The sequence below is a fragment of the Carcharhinus amblyrhynchos genome, chromosome 6 (genome assembly GCF_965287045.1).
Source record: "Carcharhinus amblyrhynchos chromosome 6, sCarAmb.v2.hapA, whole genome shotgun sequence".
Lineage (NCBI taxonomy): Eukaryota > Metazoa > Chordata > Chondrichthyes > Carcharhiniformes > Carcharhinidae > Carcharhinus > Carcharhinus amblyrhynchos.
In genome coordinates this window covers 39,907,311-39,930,090 of record NC_137329.1, presented here as the reverse complement: position 1 = coordinate 39,930,090, position 22,780 = coordinate 39,907,311, and the positions used below count along the sequence as shown (strand labels likewise).

The following is a 22,780-nucleotide window of genomic DNA, read 5'->3' as shown; positions in this document are numbered from 1 at the left end:
CGGCAGTTTAAATTGATGTTCGCTTTGTCGTTCAATTTTCCGAAGCTCTCTCCCTTTCCCTTTCCTCTTGCTTTCTCTTTTTCCTGCAACTTTTGATTACAAATCAAATTGTCTTAACTATTTTAATTTGTTCAAACTGTTTTAATTCTTCTTTTTGTTGTTCCACTGCAATTGCTACTCGCGCTCTTTCTTTTACTTCTAATTCAAGCTGTTCCATTTGTAAATAAATTCTAGCCAATTCTAATTCTTCTGACTGTTCCTGGCAATTTTAAGTTTGAGCTATGACTGTAATTATCTCTGCCTTCCTTGCTCCTCCAGATAAAGTCTTGTTTGCCAATTCCAAAAGCTTTGTTTTCATAATCTTTCGTTAGCTACTGTGAATGATTTCTTCCACACCCAGGGAAAACATTAGCCACTGAAAGAGTCATTATTCTACAAAGCACCCCCTGTTTAAACTAACTGAATGGAATATCTGAAAGGAAAACACTAACGCTCAACACCTACTGTCTTTGAGTTCAATAATCCTAAACCAAACAAAGACGTATAGTTTTTAATCCGTCAAGAGCCCCCAGTTTTTGTTAAGGTACCAGAGCAGAAACCCCAAAGTATGTTACAAAGCCCAACCAGATCCCAAGAGTTTTTTTTTCTATTTTGGCATTAGTGTGAGTAAAAGGTGTTCCACTCCAGATGTGATACCATTGACAGACTAGGAAGCTTTTATCAAAACAGACTTCATTTAACAATACAGTTTACCTATAATGAATGAATTAGCTTAACTTCTACCAATTGAAATACTTATCAATGACAAGATATAATTTTTAACTGCTAATCTATCTCCATTAGCTCCAATTCAAACAATATTCCTCTTATAGACTTTCTTAATTGCTAACCTATCTCCGTTAGCTCCAATTCAAGCAATATAGAACCCTTATAGACTTAAACTTCTCTTCAAAATCAGTTAGCAAAGCCCCAGGCTTACAAGCTTGTACTTATTAACAGTCTTTGAACGCCTCTGGAGACAGAGAGGCACTTGTCTTTGATAGCCCAAAACTGCAGCCTCCAGAAAAAGAAAGAGACAGAAAGAAACCTCGTGATTTTTTCAGGACCAGAATATTTTAAAATAAAGAGAACTATGTGTTTTCCCTGTAACCTTAGCTTCACCCATTCAAATGACTCTATCAATCAACCTAATCAAAACCCTACTCTAAGATCATAAAGGAAAAAACAAAGTAAACAAAAATGCATTAACTCAGATTAAAACTAACATACGCTTTGCTAAAATCAATTATTGCCCCGCATTCTCAGCATATGAGCTGTCTAGGGCAGCAAGTTAACACTGTGTAAAACAGAGCTGAATTTTAAACATACCCCTGACAAGAAACATGATAAAAAATACATTTCTTAAAGACATGGTATCATCAAAATCAAACTAGCAACACTTCGATTTTAAAATTCTTAACCTTTTTCCAAACCCCTCCATAGCCTTTCCCTTCCCTGTCTCTGTAAAGCTCCTCCAACAATACAATCCTCCTACATATCCAACCTTCTCAGTGTCCTTGTTTTTAATCTCCACCATTAGTGACTGCACCTTCAGCTGCTAAGGCTAAGCTCTGAAATTCCATCCCTAAATGACTTTTTCCTGTTTTAAGACACTCATGAAACCTAACATCTTTGAGCAAGACTTTGGTCATCTGTCCCCAACTAATATCTCTTTATTTGGCTTTCTGTCAAGTTTGATATCACTCCTACAATATTTACTTTGTTCAAGTTGCTATATACATACATGTTGTTGTTGTTCTTGCAGTGGGATGTGTATAGAAAGAGAAGTTTAATGCTATATCTTGGTGAGGATTGTCAAGATCCACCTATCTCTAGCAAGTAAAAGGAAGCGTGTAATGAGAAAATGTTGGGCTAGATTCTCCGACCTCGCTCACAGCCAGGGTACTCCCATTCTGTTGCAATGAACAAAGACTAGGCTGAGTCCCAGATTCTCCACTGTCACTGTTAGTGATAGAGGGGCATGACTTCTGGTCATTATTTCTTTCGAGTCTGCTTATCCACAATCTATGTTCAAAAATCTATGCTGCCAGATACTTGACTACAGATTTAATTTTGTCAGGGAAGTTTCCACATGATGTCTTAATAATCCCTAAATGTAATCAAGCAAAACTCCAGAACACTTACTCATTCATCAAGCCTTTCACAGGCAACATTATCGCTGTTCAACAGCACTGAATGCATCAGTTATATGGAGGAGTTCACATCTCAATACCAGTCAATATAAATAACCTCCAGAGACTCTCATCACACCTATAGAAAAATATAAATTTTTATTTCTGTCACATTTTATCATATTTCTGAGAAATCTATCAAACAGAGTATACAGTGAATTACTTCCAAATGGGGTCACTATTGTTATGTAAGCAAAACGTAGCCTTTGCTCTGCACACAATAAGGCTCCCTCAATAGCATACAAATGAACTAGGAGTTAAAGTTGCCTTGCCCTCACACTGCTGAGACCAGGATGCTTTGCCATTTGCTTTAGTTCTGACTGCTGGAATACCACCCATAGTTAGGCTATTCTGTCACTCTTTAATGCTCTATCTTGGTAAGGACTGCCAAGACCCACCAAACTCTGCAAATAAAAGGAAACATGTAATTAGAAAATGTTATTTCCATTAGATCTCATTACCAGACTCAGTACATCACTAAAAAGAATGGACCCTGCTTTATGAGAATTTTCTTTTGGTGATGTTGGTTGAGAGAGGAATGTAGGCCAGGTACCAGAAAAAAAAGTGCTGCTCTTCTTAGAAAACGAAATCTTTGACATCCAATTGAACTATTGAAAAAGGCAGGCAATGCCTCAGTTTAATGTCTCATTAGTGAAGGATGTGAGCGTTTTCATTTAATTCTAATTAAACATTAATGGGCTTGTGGGGAATGGACTAGTGTCCATATACCTTTGTTCCTCTTGCCGTAGTTAAGTGGCTAAATTGAGTTTCTCTTGGTTTCATTATTTCTTTTCTCCCAATGTTCCGCAGGGAATTAACTTAAGTGGTGGACAGCGGCAACGTATTAGTGTTGCAAGATCCCTTTACCAGCGAACAAATGTGGTATTCCTGGTGAGTTCAGTTATTTCACTTGTCTCTCTTTGGATTTCTCTATGTTAAGTCACTAATTTTCATTTTCTAATAAGTAATTAAATATTACATATTAAATGTTCAGATTCAGTGAAAAGAAGCAATCCATAAATGTTACAAATTGTCCAATTTTAAAAGCCTTATTAAGGTGAATAATTTTTAACATAAGAAATAGTGTGGTGGCACAGAGTTAGCACTGCTGCATCAGAGTGTCAGGCACCTGGGTTCGATTCCTGCTTGGGTCAATGTCTATGCGGAGTCTGTACATTCTCCCCATGTCTGCATGGGTTTCCTCCAGCTGCTCTGCTGTTTTCCCAAAGTCCAAAAGACGTGCTGGTTAGATGCATTGGCCATGTTAAATTCTCCCTCAGTGTACCCGAACAGGTACCGGAGTGTGGGAGATTTTCACAGTAATTTCATTGAAGTGTTAATATAAGCCTATTTGTGATACTAATAAAATAAATAAAAATAAATTCAAACAAAATTAAAAAATAGCAGGACTAAGCCATATGTCAGCTAGAACCAGCTCTGCCATTCAGTAAGATCATAGCTGATCTTGTACCTTAACTCCACTTTCCCACGTGACCCCCACATCTCTGATTTTCTTAACAGTCCAAACATCCATTATCTCATTCTTGAGTTGAGTCAACAACTGTGCACCCACAGCCTTCTGGAGGTATAAATTTCCAAAGATTCAGAAGAGTGAAGAATTTTGTCTTCAGCTCAATATTAAATGACCGGCTCTTTTTCCTAGTCTTAGGTCAGGATTTTCTGGCCCTGTTATGGGAGATTCAATGTCAATTGATTTAGGTGGGAGTGGACAATCCCAACATCAGGCAGTGTCAGAAAAGTTCACCCTCTGACCCTTTAGTGACAGGAAACAATCTCTCAACATCTTCCCTGTCAAACCATTTCACAGTACCATCACCTCTCATTCCGCTAAATTCCAGAGGCTATGAACCCATTCTACTCAACATTTCCTAATCGGATGACTCATCACAGGAATCAATCTGGTACACCCTTAGGTACAGAAATGAGAATTGTACACAGTACTCCAGGTTAAGTCTCATCAAAACCACGTGTAATCACAGCAGCACTTCCTTAGTCTTGAACTTCAACCCCTTTGCAAGAAAGGTCAACTTGCCATTTGCCTTCCGAATTGCTTGCTGTATTTGCATCTTACCTTTTGTGTTTTGTGTACAGGTTCCTCTGAACACCAACATTTAATAGTTTCCTGCTATTTATAAAAAAAACTCTTGGTCTGTTTTTCATTCCAAAGTAAATAACCTCACACTTCCCCACATTGTATTCCATCTAGAATCCTTATAGTGCAGAAGGAGACCATTTAGTCCATCCAGCCTGCACCAACAACAATCCCACCCAGGCCCTATCCCCAGAACCCCAACATTTACTCTGCTAGTCCCTCTGACACTAAAGAGCAATTTACTACGACCAATCCACCTAACCAACACATCTTTGGACTGCGGGAGGAAACCAGATCATCTGGAAGAAACCTGTGCTGATAGTGAACCGAGGCCAGAATTGAACCCAGGACCCTATCAATCCTGAAGGGCACAATCCTGACCACTGTGCCATCGTGCCGCTACTACCTCCACAATCACTAACTTAACTTGTCTTTATCACTTTGTGGATTCATTCTGGCCTCCAAAGCTCTTTCCAACCTCACTTTGTATGACCAACAAATCTGAATATTTTACACTCATTTTTGTAATCTAATTCATTAACATCGATTGTAAATAGCTGATGCCTCAGCACTGATTCTTGTGTCACCCTATTAGTAACAGCAAGCCAATATGAAAATGATCAGTTTATTCCAACTGTCTGGGTAGGAGTTTTTTTTCTGGGAGTGGGATGTGGAAGTGGGAATAGTTCCCAGATCACAAACCCTCTCCACTGGGGGCGAAACAGTCATTGGCCCTGATTCTCATGGGGGCACCTAGTTAACTGGCAAGGAGACAGATTTGACAGTTAATTAGTGGCTGAGGGAGCAGGAGTGAATACAAGTTTTGCTCAAGTACAGACACAATTTAAACAGATCATGGTAACCATATGTGCCATTTTAGTACTTTAACATCTATATGGACAAGTATAAAAGTTCAGAATTATACAATGATTCAGGAGAGCCAGAGGCCTGGAAACTAGGGCAGGGCAACCCTCAATTCTCTGATGTGAACCTGGAAGTCCTCCTTAAGGCTGTAGGAGAAAGGAGGGAGGTCCTTTTCTTGGAGGGTGGCAGGAGAAGGCCATCCACACAGACTAAGCAGGCCAGAATGAAGATAACTGACACAGTCAGTCAAAGTAGTGTGGCACACTGAATTTTAAACCAGTGTTGGAAGAGATTGAATGACTTGATACATTCTGGCAAGTTGAGTGCAACCTTCCAACACACATCAGCTGAGGGGCCTCTGGGCAATCACTACCAGTGAACCTGGGGGAAGAATGTACCCAAGGTACTTACTGACCCCTCAGAATTAGAGACATTGTGCTACTGAGGACTTGCCAGCACTGGTACATGCAAGTTCCAATGTAAAGGGGCAGTAACATTTGACATAGAAACCCCATGGTCTCTTGTTACACACTGTCCTTGCAGGAGAAGCGGTTCATAACATCTGGAAAAGGGATCAAAAAGGCTCCTTACCCTCATGTTGCTAGGATCATGGACCATAAGGAAATTGGACAGGGCGAAAACGGCATCTGTGATTGGGATAGTGATTAGAGAAGCCAACGCATTCATTAAGGGGGTGCATTGCAATCCACCCTGTCCAACAGAGCACGGAAATTGAATTGTATCAGGAAGTAATAGCATGCCGAGGGTTTTATTCACCAAGGCATTCTTATCATCCCTTCATGTGTCTCCCGCAGACATTGAGACTAACATCCTCACCATCCCTGTGCCAAATGAAGCCCCATCAGACCTCAGAAGAGGCGTTGTCACAATTTACTAATTCAGTCTCCACCAGCGCAGATACATGCACCCCAGTGGATCCTCACACATGATGAGATAGCGTGGCACTAGGTGAAGAACATGGCACTATTGTGCAGAAAGAGGTGCCAGAGGCAGCTATGGACAGTCTCCCATGGAGGGGGGATCTGTCCACACTCCCCTGCTCACTGGGCTTAAATGTAGGACCTCAGGAGCCACTGGAAAGGAGGCCCTAACATCTTCAGTAGCAACACATGTGTACCCTCAAGTCAGAGTTTCTCAAGGCAGCACAGGGTCACGGGTAGAGAATGGAGGGGTCCACCCAGCTCATGAGAGCCACAATGGCTCAGAGTTTGAACACATGAGCCTCATTGGGAGAGTGTGTGTGGTAGCATTTAAAATGCATGCTGGAACTGAGCACCGATGTACACAGGATACCTGCCACACTGTAACATGGAGCATGTATCAGTGGCACTGATGGCACATGATGCCTGGAGGGAATACCTGTTGTGCTCCAAGTGATGCTCTCTCTAGCCATCTGCAGCAATGATTCTCCAACATCTACTGGTAGCCCTTTCTTTGCCAATAGATCCTATGCTGATGACCCATCAGAATCCTGCCCCTCCTCCCTACCTATTTCATGCCTGGGCCTCTGACCTTCCTGCAGAGGGTGATGCTACTCATTGCACTGGACCTGAAATCTGAGGGTTTGTCCCCATTGGCCAGCTACGCATTCCTTGAATTTAATTAGTTCCACAATGTATTTGACCACCTTTCCCTATCTCCTGTTCCTCCGACACCACCCAAGTGCTTACAGCCCACTCTTCCTGCAATTGCTATGAGCCAATGGCACCTTTTTCCCAATGGCTGAGTCTCTTCTGCATTGTTTACCCTTTGGGGCCACCTGATTACTTGGGCCTGCCTTGACCGACTCCCCACTGTGTCCACCTCCATTCAGCTGGTCTACTTTGGACAGTAGTTGCATCCCATGCACCCACATGAAAATCTCAACCTGCCCTTAACAAGCTTTCAGTGAGCTCTTGAATAATGTTAATTGGCTTTCTTAATTGATTGGGCAGGTTAGTGTGGCTGCCCTCCTCCTGCACTGATTGATAGAACTCACCAGCAGTGAGAATGGCATTAGGAAACACGCATGCTGGCTAGTGCCAATATTGTGTACCCGACACACCTTCATTCCCATCTCAAGTAAAGATTGAAGATTCAACCCTCGTAGAATCCCTATAGTGCAGAAGGAGTCCATTCAGTCCATCAAGCCTGCACCAACAACAATCCCACCCAGGCCATATCCCTGTAACCCCATGTATTTATCCAGCTAATCCTCCTGACACAAGGGACAATTTAGTATGGCCAATCAGCCTAAACCCCTCACCTTTGGACTGTGGCAGGAAACCCACACAGCCACAGGCCGAACGTGTAAACTCCACACAGATTGTCACCCACAGCTGGAATTGAACCCTGGTCCTTGGCGCTGTGAGGCAGCAGTGCTGAGCACTGTGCTGCCCTGTTTCCGTCCCTTAACTAATTCTGTACATAAACTAATGTATAACCCTAAACTACATGAGTCTTTATCTTGTGTAACAACCTTTCATGCCTTTTGAAAATCCAGTACACTACATTCACTTCAGCTGAAAATGCTTCTGGCAGAAGGACATAAGAAATAGGAGCAGGAGTATGTCACGCAGACTCTTAATCCTACTCCAACATTCAATAAAATTATTGCTAATCCCATTATCCATCCTGCCACCTACATTCTCAAAACATACTTATGGATTTGTCATTTTCCCTTTCATTTAATCCTGTTGTCTCTTAATTATTTGATAAGTGTTGTGTTACTACTTTCTTAATTCCAGCATTTTCCTGACAACTGATATCAGGCTAACCATCCTATAGTTCATTGCTTTTTTCTGTCTTCTTGAATAGAGGTATTATATTTTATTTGCTTCCTTCCAAACAATTGGGTATAGTCCAGAACCTGGGAAAATTGGATGATCACAACCCATGTTTCTAATATCTTTGTAGCCACCTCTTTCAGAACTCTAATTGCAGATTATCATATCCAGAGGATTGGGACAGCTCTTAGTCCCATTAATTTCTGCAGTATTTCTTCTCCACTTACATTAATTACTATAGGGCCTGTACTCCCTGTTCCCCACTATTTCTGGTAACTCTTCTACTGTGAAGACAGAAACAAAATATCCGTTTAATATGTTTGAAATTTCCTTATTCTCTGTTATAATTCCTCCTGTCTATCCCACTATAGCATCTATATTTACTTTTGCTACTCTTTCAATTTTTATATTTCTGTAACTGTTCCTATATTTCTTGCTAGTTCTTTAAGTTTATTTATTAATGTCACAAGTAGGCTTACATTAACACTGCAATGAAGTTACTGTGAAAATTGCTTGGTCTCCACACTCCGGCGCCTGTTCGGGTACACTGAGGGAGAAATTAGCATGGTTAATCCATCTAACCAGCACATCTTTCTGTGGGAGGAAACCGGAACACCCAGAGGAAGCCCACACAGACACGGGGAGAACATGCAGACTCCGCACAGACAGTGACCCAAGCCAGGAATCAAACGCTAGTTCCTGACACTGTGAGGAAGCAATACTAACCATAGTGCCACTGTGTAGTTTACTCTCGTATTCCATGTTTTTCTCTCTTTGTAAATGTTTTGATAAATCTTTGCTTGTTTTTAAGCCTCAGGTTTACTATTCTTCTTGGCAACTTTATAACCCTCTTCTTTTAATCTCATAATACCATCAACCACTTTACGTAGCTTTGACGAATGGATCATTCTTCCTGTGGAGATTTTGAGGACAGTTCTCCCAGAAAAAGTTCTAAATGCTGAAAAGTTCTAAGTGCGGGAAAAATGGTGTAAATTACAACTGTTTCTTTCAGTTCAGATTCAAATCTCCCACATTCTGTGCACTGTAGAGGTCACAATCATGAATATTATTAAAAGCTCGTGGGCGGGACCATTTACGCCAGAGTCTGACAGTTCCGGGCCTCTGCACATGTGGAACTGTTAGCCTCCAATTGGCCAGCCCAGGACCCTGGCAGTGCTGCCCCTCCACCAATCCCCTCACGGCCCAATCGCAGCCCCCATAACCATTCCTGGGCTAGTCCCGACCCTCCCCCCACTTCCTAGACCACCCCGATCTCTATTCCCCCCACAGCAGTGACAATCCTGCCCACCCATCTTACCCCAGCAGACTCCCCCCAGCCTTCCCCAATCACTGGCTTCCCTCCAACCCTGATTGTTCCTGTCTGCAGAGTGGCAGCGGGACTCTTCACCCCCAAAGACCCCACCCACTAAACCCTGCCCCTAGCCACCACCCCCTTGACACTGCCCAATCTCAGTGGGCAGTGCCAAGATACCCACTGGGCATGGGCACTTTGCCCCTTGTGCAGTGTGAAGGGGGCACAGGCTGGCAATGCCAGGGCGCCCATGTCCAGGGGGCACCACCCATCTACCGCTCAAACCCCTGAGTGGCCCCAATTGCCCCCCTTCACTCCAGCAGGGTCCCCCCTAGTTTTCTGAAAGTGGGGAGCTACTCTAAACCCCGCCGGAGTGTAATGGTGGGTGGCAGATGCTATCGGGCTCGGAGAATTCAGTCCCGGACCCAATAATTACATTTAAATCACATTAAAATAAGACTTAAAAGGTTTCCAGCGTGGTCCTGATTGCACCGGATATCCGGCGGTGGGAAATGCATGTGCATCAGGAATGCATGCACAAATCCCACGAATCGGCGCGCATACGAATCTCCCACTTGTCCTGCCAAAAGATTAGTGGGTTGGAATGGGAGAATTGTTCCATTTATGTCTAATGGGATGTTTATTCCTTGAGCATTATGAAATATTCCCTTAAGTTATAACCATTACCTATGTACCATCATACTGTTTTAATCTAATTTCCCAATCTACTTTAGTCAACTTGCCTTTGTGTTGGACAGATCTTCCAGTCCTGTCTGCCTGGGGACTGAAAACTCCTGCCTAAAGTCAACAAGCCTTTCAGCAGTCATTTAAATTGTCCATCTCACCCACAACGATTCCTGCAGTTGGCGGGATTGGAAATTTTACCGCACTATTTCAAATTTATGGATGCCACTCTCAAATTCAATGTGAAACTCTGTCATATTATGATCACTCTTCCTTACTATGAGAATATTAATTAACTCCATACTGTTGTACAAGACAGTATCTAGAAGAGTGTCTTCCCCGGTCTGTGTCATGATGTACTGTTCTTGGAGAAAATCTCAAATACTTGCCATCCAAACTACTTTTTACCAATTTGGTTTGTCCAATCCTATGAAGATTAAAGCCTCCAATATTTATTTCATATCCTTTGTGACTAGTTCCTTTTCTTTCTTGCATGATACCTGGCCACTGATAGGAGGCCCATAAATTATTCTGACTAGTGATTTCTGAATTTTGCTAGTCCTCAACTCCACCATCCAGTTCTACTTTCAAGCCTTCTGAACCAGAACCTTCCTTACTTCCATCCATATGTCATTCCCCACACTTCCATTTTTTTCTGTCTTCTTGGAATGCCAAGTACCCTGAAATATTTAACTTTCAACTTTGGGCATTGTGTAATCCTATCTGATTGACAGCCTATCTGGTTATTATTATTTGTGACATTAATTCAACTGACTTGTGAGGAATGCTTTCTGCATTTAGATAAAGCATTTGTAATTTAACTTTTTACTATTTTCCCTGATTTGACCTAACTCACCGCTACACTTTTAGCTGTCCCACCCTGTCACTCTCTATTTGTCTTTACGCAACTCACTACACTGCTCCATGCTTTAACTATTCTCTTTTTATGTATAAATTTCCCCTCATCTGAACCCTATCCACCCTCACCTTGAGGCAACTTATAACCCCCAGAAATGGCTGGGTTTGGGCCAATGAGAAGTTAAAATTTCAAAATGTTCAAACTGGTTTTAACAGCGGCAGGGCAAGGAACTGGCAACCAGTTCGTCCTCAGGAGGCATCTAAATGATAATAGCTTTTGAAAAAGGAATGTGCCTTTATTTAAGTGCATTTCTACCTGCAACTTATGTTGGCCACATTTCCAGGCCTTGGGACAGCCAGCTAGAAGAGTTTAAACTGAAAATTATTTTTTAATGCTTGTAATCTGGGGGAAGTAGTGCTTTTCATGATCCAACAATCTGTCCAATACCAACCCAACCACCATCTCCTTTCCTTTCCCTCCAATGGCACAGTGGTTAGCACTGCTGCCTCACAGTGCCAGGGACCTGGGTTTGATTCCTTATTTAGGTCACTGGCTGTGCGGAGTTTGCATGTTCTCCCTGTGTCTGCGCGGGTTTCCTCTGGGTGCTCTCGTTTCCTCCCACAGTCCAAAAGATATGCTGGTTAGGTGCACTGGCCATGCTAAATTCTCCCTCAGTGTATCCAAACAGGCGCTGGAGTGTGGCAACTAGGGATTCTCACAGTAACTTCATTGTAGTGCTAATGAAGTTAATGTGTGATACTAATAAATAAACTTAAATTTAAAAACCCCACAGCCTCTGTCCCACCTTGACAACAAACTCTCGTTGCCTCCCTAGCGAAGCTCAGCTATGTCGTACTGCTGCAGGTTTTCCTGCCAATCAGGCTGACTGCTGGGCTGGAAACAAGCAGGAAAATGTGGTATTCCTCAGCTAACAACTTCAGCATGGGTGGGAAACTCATCCTTGTAGTTTCCATTTCATAAGTCCTCCACTCCTTGTTCTCCAACTTCAGCCCCGCAATTAGGGCCACGAAGTGGGACCTTGGAATCACAAGTTAGTGACACAAGATGTTATTAGTGCACAGGTCAGTCATCAAATTCACTATTTAGTGATGCGATGTGAGTTGCAAATCTCCAGAGCTTGCTGTTTAATTTCCAGCGCTCTTACACCACAGAAGCAACATTTTGCATTTAGTCTCCTGTTATTTTTAAGAAGCTGCTGTATTTACACACCAATTGCCTGAAATTTATTTCAGAAACTTAAGACAATAACTTAAAGGGACTGACCTAAATGCAGCTTGTGCAGGAACTTTGGGGCTGCCATGTGGCGAAGCAACCCGCAGGGAACATTGGTTCTTGATAACCCCATGCTCTCACCAGGCCGTTATTAACTTGCTTGTCCAGCAAGTAATGATGCAAAAGGTTTTGAACTAAAGGGAACAGAAAAAAATCTAGCAAACTTACTCACCATCTCCGGCAAATTTGGCCATTAGTTTGAGGAAAGCTGAACCAAGGTAAATGTTTCCCCTTTTCTCACATACGCTTTACTTAAGTGTTCACATTTCAGTTAAAATCAAGACATGCAAGTATTTATGATAATGTGGAAAAGAACTAAGGGAGCAGTTCCTAATGTCAGAGAGACTGAGCTATGATGAAAAGCTTGGACCTCAGAGGGAGCAAAACTGGGGACCTGCAGGAGGGATCAGGAATGTTAACCAGTAAAGGAAGGGTGAACCTAAAACCTTTGAGGTTAAGTTAACCCATCAGCATACTGAAAAGAGCACATGTTTAACCAAATGAAACACAAATTTAGGACTAATTTGGGAACGAATGATTAAAGCTTGGATTGGATTTCTGATAGAGTAGGGAACGAGAGAACTTCAAAATAATTTAAGGAAGAACTATTATACACGATCTCTTGTAAAGTGAAGTTTTAGATTTTTTCTCTGCTTTCCCATCAGGCAACCAAGAAACATTAAACCATGAAGATGTAGTTTTAATTTTAGGTGCAGTTTATAAATGAACGCAATATTTTTGTTATGCATAGGTCATGTTAATGTGTTCGCCAGTGAAATTGAGAGAAGGTACTGAATTGAACGTTAATCAAATGCTGGTGTTTGCAGGATGACCCATTCTCAGCGCTAGACGTCCACCTGAGTGATCACCTCATGCAGGATGGAATCCTGAAGTTGCTGCAGGAGGAGAAGCGGACTGTGGTGCTGGTCACTCATAAGCTGCAGTATCTGCCTCATGCAGACTGGGTGAGGCAGCCCCCATTTTGTATTTCGTTTTCTGGCTTTGTAAATGACGCCTAAGAGGGGGCTGGTTGGCCCTGTTGGTTAAATGGCTGGTGTTTGATTGAAAATAACGCCAACAGTGTGGGTTTAATTTGAGCAAAGGCTGAATTAGACTTGGGGCCTGCCTTCTTCACTTGTCTTTGAGAGTGGGAGGCAATGGCAAACCACCACTGCCAAAAATAAAACTGCAATGAAAGCAGGTCGGGGTGAAGCTGACAATGAGCCAAGGACTTGTCTTCAGGCAGGGCATACACAAATGAAATGATGGGTGAGATTTTCTGATCCTGCAGACTGCAGGAATCCTAGTGGGCGGGACAGAAAATTTGACAGACCATTTAAAGGTCCATTGATCTTGGGCAGGAATTTTCAGTCTTGGGGCTCAAGGGGCCGGAAAATCCCACTGAAGGTCTGCAAGAATCTAATAATTAAGTCCCTCACTATTAAAAACCTTGTCAAACACATTTTTGTATAGAGCTCTTGCATAATTTTGATACTCATAGTAGTATAAGGAACTACCACAAAATGATTAGAATTTATGGTGTAACATTTTCTCTGTTAAACATGCACCTTAGAAGCTTCCAGCAGTAATCACTGTAGAGTTATTATATAAGGTTATAAATCATCTATTTGTCACACAAAAATTCCTGGTGATTGAGTACCGGTAGAGAAGGAGCCGACGTATACCAGTGGTGGCAATTTGAGGGGACAAAACACAAGTTGAGGTAAGAAATGGAAAAATGCAACTGCCTTTTTAATGAAGTACTGTTGTTTCTGGCCTATGTCTGAGTCCATTTAACTGAACTCTTAGACATAGAATCATAGAGGTATACAACATGGAAACAGGCTCTTCAACCCAACTTGTCAATGCTACCCTTTTTTTTTACAATTAAGCTAGTACCAATTGCCCACATTTGGCCCATATCTCTCTATACTCATCTTACCCATGTAGCTGTCTAAATGCATTTTAAAAGACAAAATTGTACCTAGCTCAACTACTATCTCTGGCAGCACATTCCAGACACTCACCACCCTTTGTATGAAAAAACTGTCCCTCTTATTATTCACCTCTTGCCCTTGTATATGCCTGTATACAATGTCAAGAGGTGAAGAGAAGAAATGTGTGGATGGCAATATTACTGTGTCACAGATAAAATTAAATCCTAGAAGATTTCTAGGAATTAGAAGTCGAGGCATATATTAAGCAAAGGAAAATTCAAGACTATATGGGGAGTGCAGTGGGATTTGTTCTGGATGGTTGTAACAAATATTTGTCATATGCATGATAGCTCCAAATGGCCTCCTTCCATGGCCCTGTGGATACCTCTGTGCCATTTTTACATTGGGAATACTGAGACTAAGTGCACATTGAGAGGCCAGCCTTTTTCCAAAAATCCAGCAACAGAGTTCAGAAGATGAAGTGCAGTATAACTAGGGACAGAATAAGTAAAGCAGAAAATGCTGGAAATACTCAACAGGTCTGGCAGCATCTGTGAAGTTTTTCAAAATCCCAGAAACATTGGGCGGAATTTTACAGCCTTGCTCGTCCCAAAAACATAAAATCCTGCCCGAGGTCAATGGATCTTTCCATGGTCCGCCCTTTGCCTGTTCTGATTCCCGTGGTGGGCGGGCCGGTAAAATTCTGGCCATTAACTCTGTTCTCCTCTCCCTGTGGATGCTGCCAGACATGCTGAACATTTCCAGCAGTTTCTGTTTTTTATTTCAGGTTTCCAGAATCCACAGTATTTTTCTTTGCCTTGGGGTTCGGAGTTGTAATCTTTCTCTATATTTATTCCATATTCTCTATATATCTTTTAGCGCAGTTTACAATTGTACAATTTACAATTTTGAATAAAACATTAAACTGAGGCGTTGGCTACCTATTCAGGTGGATATAAAAGATCCCATGCTACAATTCTGAAGACATGATATTCATTCTGTATCGACCTTCAGCTCGATTTGCATTATAATTCTGTCCTAATTAATGCTTTCTCTGGGCCCAATTAGTAAACCATCTCATTGTGAGAGGTTTGCTTTAAAATCTCACATAAAATCGGTTTAAGATCCTGCTATCCTTTGTCCCATGATCAGGATGCCTGTACAATTAATAATGTTTAGCTGGTTATGTAATATTTTCACATACAGCATAATGCTCAATAACATTCGCCATTTGAACTATTTATCAGTTGTATGTTTTCTTCTATGTGATTTGTGTTTCCATAGATCATAGCAATGAAGGATGGTACAATTCAGAGAGAGGGAACTCTCAAGGATATCCAGAATTCTGACCCTGAACTCTTTGAACTTTGGAAAACACTAATGAACAGGCAGGATCAGGAACTCGAAAAGGTTCTTTAATCTTCTGAGATTTACTTCTGTTGTCACATTGAAACAACGTCACATTGACGACTGACATGATTTTAAATTCTTACCTCAGTGACAAAAGGAAACAAACACCACAATATGATACAAAGAAAAATGTTTCATTTTATCACAAGCTAAACAGATTTATACTTTATCAGTGGTGATCCATGCACATTGGCTGGAATTCTCCCAACACACCTGACACAGGAATCGTAGCGGGTGGGGGTGGCTGGGGGTGTGGTAGGTGGACCATGTAAAAGCCCATTGACCTCAAGCAAACGGGACTGGAGAATCCAGATCCTGCAACACAAGGTATCCTGCATAGCACTGAACGTTCATTCCAGAAATTGCTTTGAATCCAGTCTTGGCTATTATTTGAAATAACGCTGCTTGTTGAGTGTTGAAAAATTAAAATTATGACTATATTCTCCAGGAGACTGTAGCTGGAAGCAAGACAGCATTGGAACGGAAGAACTTGCGGAGAGCAATGTATTCCCGGGAGGCCCTCCTCAAAACATTACAAGAGGCTGAAGCTGAAGGTATCCTTCTAATTTGTAAGAATTAAATTGCACACACAATCCTCTGAAAAATCAGATTCTTGGTGGTGTTTTGTGTAAACTCATTTACATGTGAATAAATGGAGGCAAAATGAAGAACACATCAAAGAAACAGTCATCTGTAAGAACTTTCTTTGTGAAGTTTGAGATTTCAACAATTTACCCAAAAATGTACACATAGAAATAGCACCATAAGAAGTTACATTTTGCCTCAGATCTGAGTTTGAACCCACCCTGCTTATTAAGTGAAGTGCATTTGGACACTAGTATTTAGTGATCATAGACCAATATTTAAAATTGCCTTGAACTCCACACTGATTTTAAATTAATCTTTTCCAGAGAAAGATGGCATACATTGTGATATTGTGGACATGATAGAACCCTTACATACACTTGGCTGTTTGGTTATGGGCATTGTAGCAAATGTGAAGGAATAAAATAATATTTTAGCCTGATGTTCTTATGACCTCCTTTGCATATTTGTTACAGAAGATGTCACTGAAAGTGATGATGAGGACAACCTCTCATCTGTCCTGCGACAGAGAGCAAAAATGCCATGGCGTGCTTGTGGGAAGTACCTGAGATCCGCAGGTTGTCTTTTGCTGCCTCTGCTGATTTTCTCACAACTCTTCAAGCACACAGTGATGGTGGCAATTGACTACTGGCTAGCAAAATGGACCTCAGATGCTATTCAAGTTAAGATTGAAGCAGAGAAAAGAAACTGTTCTTTGATCCAGGTAAAGACTGCAAGATTCATAGTGAATTTTTTGGTTATTCCTTTACTATGTGCATCAATCTTTGCCATACCCAGTTTTATAGCCGAAGGTATGGCATTTAGCTAGATTAGAAACTGCGATAGAAGGAAAATTGCAATGTAGATTCTTTATCCCCAGACATATTGAAATTTGACGCAATCATCTTGGCTTTCATACAGTACATAATTGTAATGTAAGTAGCATTGGAACATTGGGGCGGTATAGTGGCACAGTGGTGAGCACTGTTGCCTCACAGTACCAGGGACCCACGTTCGATTCCAACCTCGGTCACTGTCTGTGTGGAGTTTGCACTTTCTCCCCATGTCTGTGTGGGTTTCCTCCAGATGCTCCAGTTTCCTTCCACAGTCCAAAGATGTGCGGGTTAGGTGGATTGACAATGCTAAATTCCCCCTTGGTGTCGGGGGATTAGCAGGATGAATGTGTGGAGCTACGGGAATAGGGCCTGGGTGGGATTGTGGTCGGTACAGACTCAATGGGCTGAATGGCCTCATTCTGTATTGTAGGGAGTCTGTGATTCTATGACTGAGGATCAGGAGTATCCATTCAGCCCTTCAACCTGCTCTGCCACCCAATAAGTGCATGGCTGATCCGATTGTGGTTTCAACTCCTCTTGCCTCTTTTGTCTATCAAAATCTATCCAATTCAGCCTTGAATAAATTTAATGATACAGCCTCCACTACTTTCTGGAAAAGAGAATTTCATAGACAACCCCTGAGAGAGAGAGAGAGAAAAAAAACTCCTCATTTCAATCTGAAAAGGGAGACTGCCTATTTTTAAACTGCATCATTTAATTCTAGCTTTGCGTAAAAGAGGAAACATCCTCCAGTTATTCACCATATCAAGGCTCCTTGGGATCTTACACCTTTCAGTAAGATCACCTCTCGCTCTTATAAATTTCAATGAGTGTAGGCTCAAACACTTCAACCTGTTTTCATAACAAAAACCTCTCATCCCAAAATGAGTCAAATGAACCTTCTCTGAACTGCAATTATGTCTTTCTTCAAAAAAAAGAAGCCAAAACAAGTAATACAGTATTTCAGATGTGGCCACACCAAAGAATTTTTACAGTCTTGCAGTAAAACCTCCCTACTTTTATATTCCATTCCCCTCGTAATAAACACCAAGGTTGGAACTTTCCAGCAGGCCGAACCATCAATGGAATTCTCTGGTCCTGCTCCAGTGAATGGTGATTTGACTGAACATCAAATTCTACGTTCTCATTTGCAGCGATGGTGGGGCATGAATGGCTGGAAGACTCCAAACCAAGTGCTGAGTGTTCTGGAGGAAAAGCACCTCATCATCTGACTGGGCACTTTACAGCTTTCCAGGCTGAACACCGAGTTTAACAACTTCAGAGCACAAATTCTCTCCTCCCTCTTCACCCCATTTCCATTTATGTTATTTCATTTCTTCTTTTCATCTCATCCATCTATTTTTATTACTTTATATTCTTATGTTTATTTTTCTACTCCAGAAATCTCATTTTCTGTCTAGTCTTCCAAACCTACCCGCCACCCAGCTCCGGCCATATTCATATTCCTCAGGTTGTCCTTTAACAATCTGTACCTTTGTTCTGCCATTTACACATCCTGATCTCTTAACTGACACTCACAGCACCATTCTCAGCCGTTACTATTGCCATTTACATTCCCTTTGTCCAATTACAATCCCCCTAATCAGTCTCCCCAAGTTTCAGTTGTGAAGCTACTACTACACCTAGAGAGTAAAATCTGTAAGTCCTTTCTAACCAAGGAAAGTGAGCATTAAAATTGAAAAATATATAACATTGACCAAGATCAGAGTTAGTTGAGGATAAGAAAAATGTTCCAACATACTCAAGATAACAGCAAAGACAGAATGGCCCAAGTAACCTTCTTCTTCACTGCATGATTCATTGAAACCAAAGCTGGAAAGTAACTTGCTCCTGTTATGTTGCCAGATGGAATTAACTGAAGGGTGAATTTTCATTTATATGGCCAGATGGATCCTTTTCTTTTTCCAACCAATTCTAACTAATAACTAAAGCTTCAGCACTACGAGGCCTAGTAAGAGTGAGACATGCTCATCTATGTTTGCGCAGAGTGAACTTCCTTTATGAGTGGTAGATGCAAGATCTGATATCTGCTCTATATTTACAAAAGAAACAACAAATTTACTTGATTTCAGTGTAAATCCCAGCCGGCAGTGCTATTTCACTCAGCCACAAATATTTGAATCTACTTTAACGCATTCATGACCAAAGGGCAGATTGATCTCATGCAACCTGTTTATTAGGTCCTACAGAAAGAAAATTATAGCATAGAATTGACTTGCTAGAGGCCAATTACCACAGTTGACTAGATGGCTAGTGATTGCTTCAGAGTAACGTCCATGCCTAGGTAGGCTTGGAACCTGCCTCCTCGCCCTGCTCCTGAACTTTGAAGGCATTGACAAATCCCCACTGGCAAAAGGACTGCCAAGGAAATAGCTCAGGATGAAACATCAGCAGATAAGGAGCCAAAGGATCTGCCCTCGGGCAGACCACAGGAGTGAATGAATTCATTTGCAATGTACTGACAATTCTCATTTAATTCCTACCACTCCCAGCATAATTTGAAACTGTCTAACATTATGAGCAACTGCTTATGTGTCTGACAGGAATAACTGCATAATGATTCCAAGAATTCCCATTAAAAAATAATCCTGATATAAACTCTTGTCAGTATCTTCCAATGACATCAGTAAGTGCTGCTGTGGCTACTAGTCTAACTGTTTGAAACCATTGTGATTATCTCAGAATGTTGAGGATAGCAAAACAAAGAGATTGATTTGTTTATTCCTCTGACAGACCACCCTGGGAAATCAACTTTCATAATGTAGCAGTTCAGTCTTTAAATTGCAGAAGCACAGTTCATTGAATAAATACTGTTGGCGAATTTTGAATAATCCTGTCCTGCTCACCCACTCAACTCTGAAAGCTTTGTGGTTGAACGAACATTGAAATAATGCTGCCATTGCAGTGCAGAAGAAAGAAGTCAATGCTAACTAATGCTACTTGCCAGTAGTTTCTGTTTATGGAAAAGTTTTGTGTACAGTATCATCAGTGATCTTTTTATAAATTGTCTGATAAACGCTTGGTACTACCAATGTTATCTCAATGCAGCTAGATTCTGTTAACATTAATTTCTGGAAAGCCTAATGTACTTTTGAACTAGGACCGCTGCTCTTCTTTATTTGTATTAATAATCTAGACTTAGTTGTGCAGGACAGAGCTACAAAATTTGCAGATGACACAAAACTTGGAAGTATTGTGAACTGTGAAGAGGATACTGATAGACTTAAAGAGGACATATACACACAGATGGAATGCTGGATAACTGACAGGAGATTTTAATGTAGAAAAGTATGAAGTAATACATTTTAGGAAGAATAATAAGGAGGCGCAATGTAAAATAAATGGTACAATTCCATAGGAGGCGCAGAAACAGAGAGATTTGTGGGTATGTGTGCACAAATTGTTGAAAGCAGTAAGGTAGATTGAGAAAAGGGGTTAAAAAGGTGTACCAGATCCTAGGCTTGATAAATGATGGCACAGAGTATAAAAGTAAAGAGATTATGATGAACTGTTGTAAAACATTGATTATATCTCAACCAGATTATTCTGTTTAATTCTGGGCACAGCACTTCAGGAAGAATGTGGAATTTATTTAAGTGGATAGATTGGAGAAGCTGGGGTTGTTGTACTTAGATAAGACCAAGTTGAGAGGCAATTTGATAGAAGTCTTCAAAAAGAGAGGGGGAGAATTTCTCATTCTTCGACTCAAAAAATCTTGTTTAATTGGCTCCTTATTGTTCACAGCTTAATAGTGATTGCATTCTGATTTGGAAAAGCCATTTCTTTGGAAAGAAGAAATGTAAACCTTTGTTGTGACTGACCGAGGGAACTGATTACAGGGGAACCAGTTCATCCCTGCTCACCAGATCATGACAGCTGCCAATTGTATGGGAGGCATGGCCATGTAGCCAGAGGATCATCACCATATGTGTCCTTGTGCAAAATCAATTCATAGAAGATCCTGCTAGCTCAAGTTTGAACCAATCAGTCCCTGGTGAGCAACTCCCAAGAACCTTTTACATTGACACCATATTTACTCAGGGGAATATTTGTCCCCCAATGAGGGAGAGAATCAAAATCAATGAGGTTGACTTAGTTACATTAAAATGGCAGAAACCCTCATCATCATAACCATGGGCCTCAACATACTGCAAATACATTGTAAAAGGTCCTTCACAACCTGACTCCCTCACATAAACACCACTGCCTGTAAATGAGCTTCAAAAGCTTATCCATGATCGGTCTGTGCCCACAATGCTGAGAGTGACAAGCCCAGAATGCTGAGAGTGACACGCCCACAATGCTGAGAGTGACACGCCCACAATGCTGAGTGACACGCCCACAATGCTGAATGACGACCACAATGCTGAGAGTGACACGCCCACAATGCTGAGAGTGACACGCCTACAATGCTGAGAGTGACACGCCTACAATGCTGAGAGTGACACGCCTACAATGCTGAGAGTGACGTGCCCACAGTGCTGAGAGTGACATGCTCACTATGCTGAGAGTGACATGCTCACAATGCTGAGAGTGACATGCCCACAATTCTGAGAGTGACATGTCCACGATACTGTGAGTGACATGCCCACAATGCTGAGAGTGACACGCTCACTATGCTGAGAGTGACACGCCTACAATGCTGAGAGTGACACGCCTACAATGCTGAGAGTGACACGCCTACAATGCTGAGAGTGACGTGCCTACAATACTGTGAGTGACATGCCCACAATGCTGAGAGTGACATGATTTAAGACTGTATGTATCAGGTAAGGCTCACTGCACAAGATGAGCCCATAACTGTAACAACAATCTTTGAAAAACATGTGCGCCATCCATTCCAGTTTATGGTCCAGCTTCTGAGGTAGATGCCCTAATCAACATTCCAGGCTTCTCTGCTTCCCTCACAAAGCACATCCTGTACCATCTGGAGGGCAAATGTAGATGGGACAGCATCTGGAGGGTACATGGCATTACATCATGGCGTAATACTTATACCTAGGACAATGTGTGCCAGTGTTGTGTGGAGAAGTGTTCCACACACTCAATATTCATGCTTGAGATACACCTGCTGCCCAGCATCTGACCGTGAAGTCTGATCATTGAGCCTTCCTTAAAGTCAGGTTTGGGTGGACAATGACAGATTCAACAAAAATCTCAATGATTATGCCTTTGATCACTGGAATCTTATGTGATAGACTAGAGAAAGAAGAGACTCTCCGTTGCCTCACCAAGATTGTTACATCTTTGCTTCTGAATAACTCATCTCAAGATGGACTTCAGCATGCCACCTTCATTATCACTGGTAATGGCACCCTTTATAATGTTATCAGTCTTTTGAAGTTCTGTAGTGTACAAAAACACACTACGAATGTATGTAAACATATTCAAAAAGCACTCAAAAGTCATATACAATGTGAAAAGTGGAACCACGGTGAATGCATCAGTGTTCTAGATGAGATAGGTCTGAGCTCTCGCACACTCCTACAAAGTGCCACCCTCACCGCAATGTTGCCTCAAAGAAGGTGGAGGCAGGCTGATCACTTTGCATTCCATGTGGCAATAAGTACCATGGTGATTGGCTTCACTGTACAAGCACCCCATTAGGGACAGCTTTCAAACTGCGACCTCTGCAGCTCTACATGGGCAACTGTGGCAAAATCTGGAATTAAAAATCTACAGATTACCAAGGAACCATTGACGATTGTCGGAAAAACTCATCTGGTTCACTAATGCCCTTTAGGGAGGGAAATCTTCCATCTTTACCCTGTCTGGCCTTGATGTGACTCTGTAGCCTCAGCAATGCAGTTGACTCTCAACTGCCCCTCTGAACAAGGGCCACAAGGGAT

At 41.7% G+C, this 22,780-nt stretch overlaps 1 protein-coding gene across 4 annotated transcripts in view; it reads left to right on the top strand.

Annotated features, from left to right (window-relative positions):
• Positions 1–22,780, top strand: part of abcc8 (ATP-binding cassette, sub-family C (CFTR/MRP), member 8) — a 251,996-nt gene that overhangs the window by 187,551 nt on the left and 41,665 nt on the right. For all 4 annotated transcript variants that reach the window (XM_080190274.1, XM_080190276.1, XM_080190275.1 and 1 more), the window contains 5 exons: positions 3,042–3,122; positions 12,970–13,107; positions 15,364–15,489; positions 15,938–16,043; positions 16,551–16,798. In XM_080190274.1, coding sequence (XP_080046400.1) covers positions 3,042–3,122; positions 12,970–13,107; positions 15,364–15,489; positions 15,938–16,043; positions 16,551–16,798 — 699 coding nt within the window. The remainder of the gene's footprint in view (positions 1–3,041; positions 3,123–12,969; positions 13,108–15,363; positions 15,490–15,937; positions 16,044–16,550; positions 16,799–22,780) is intronic.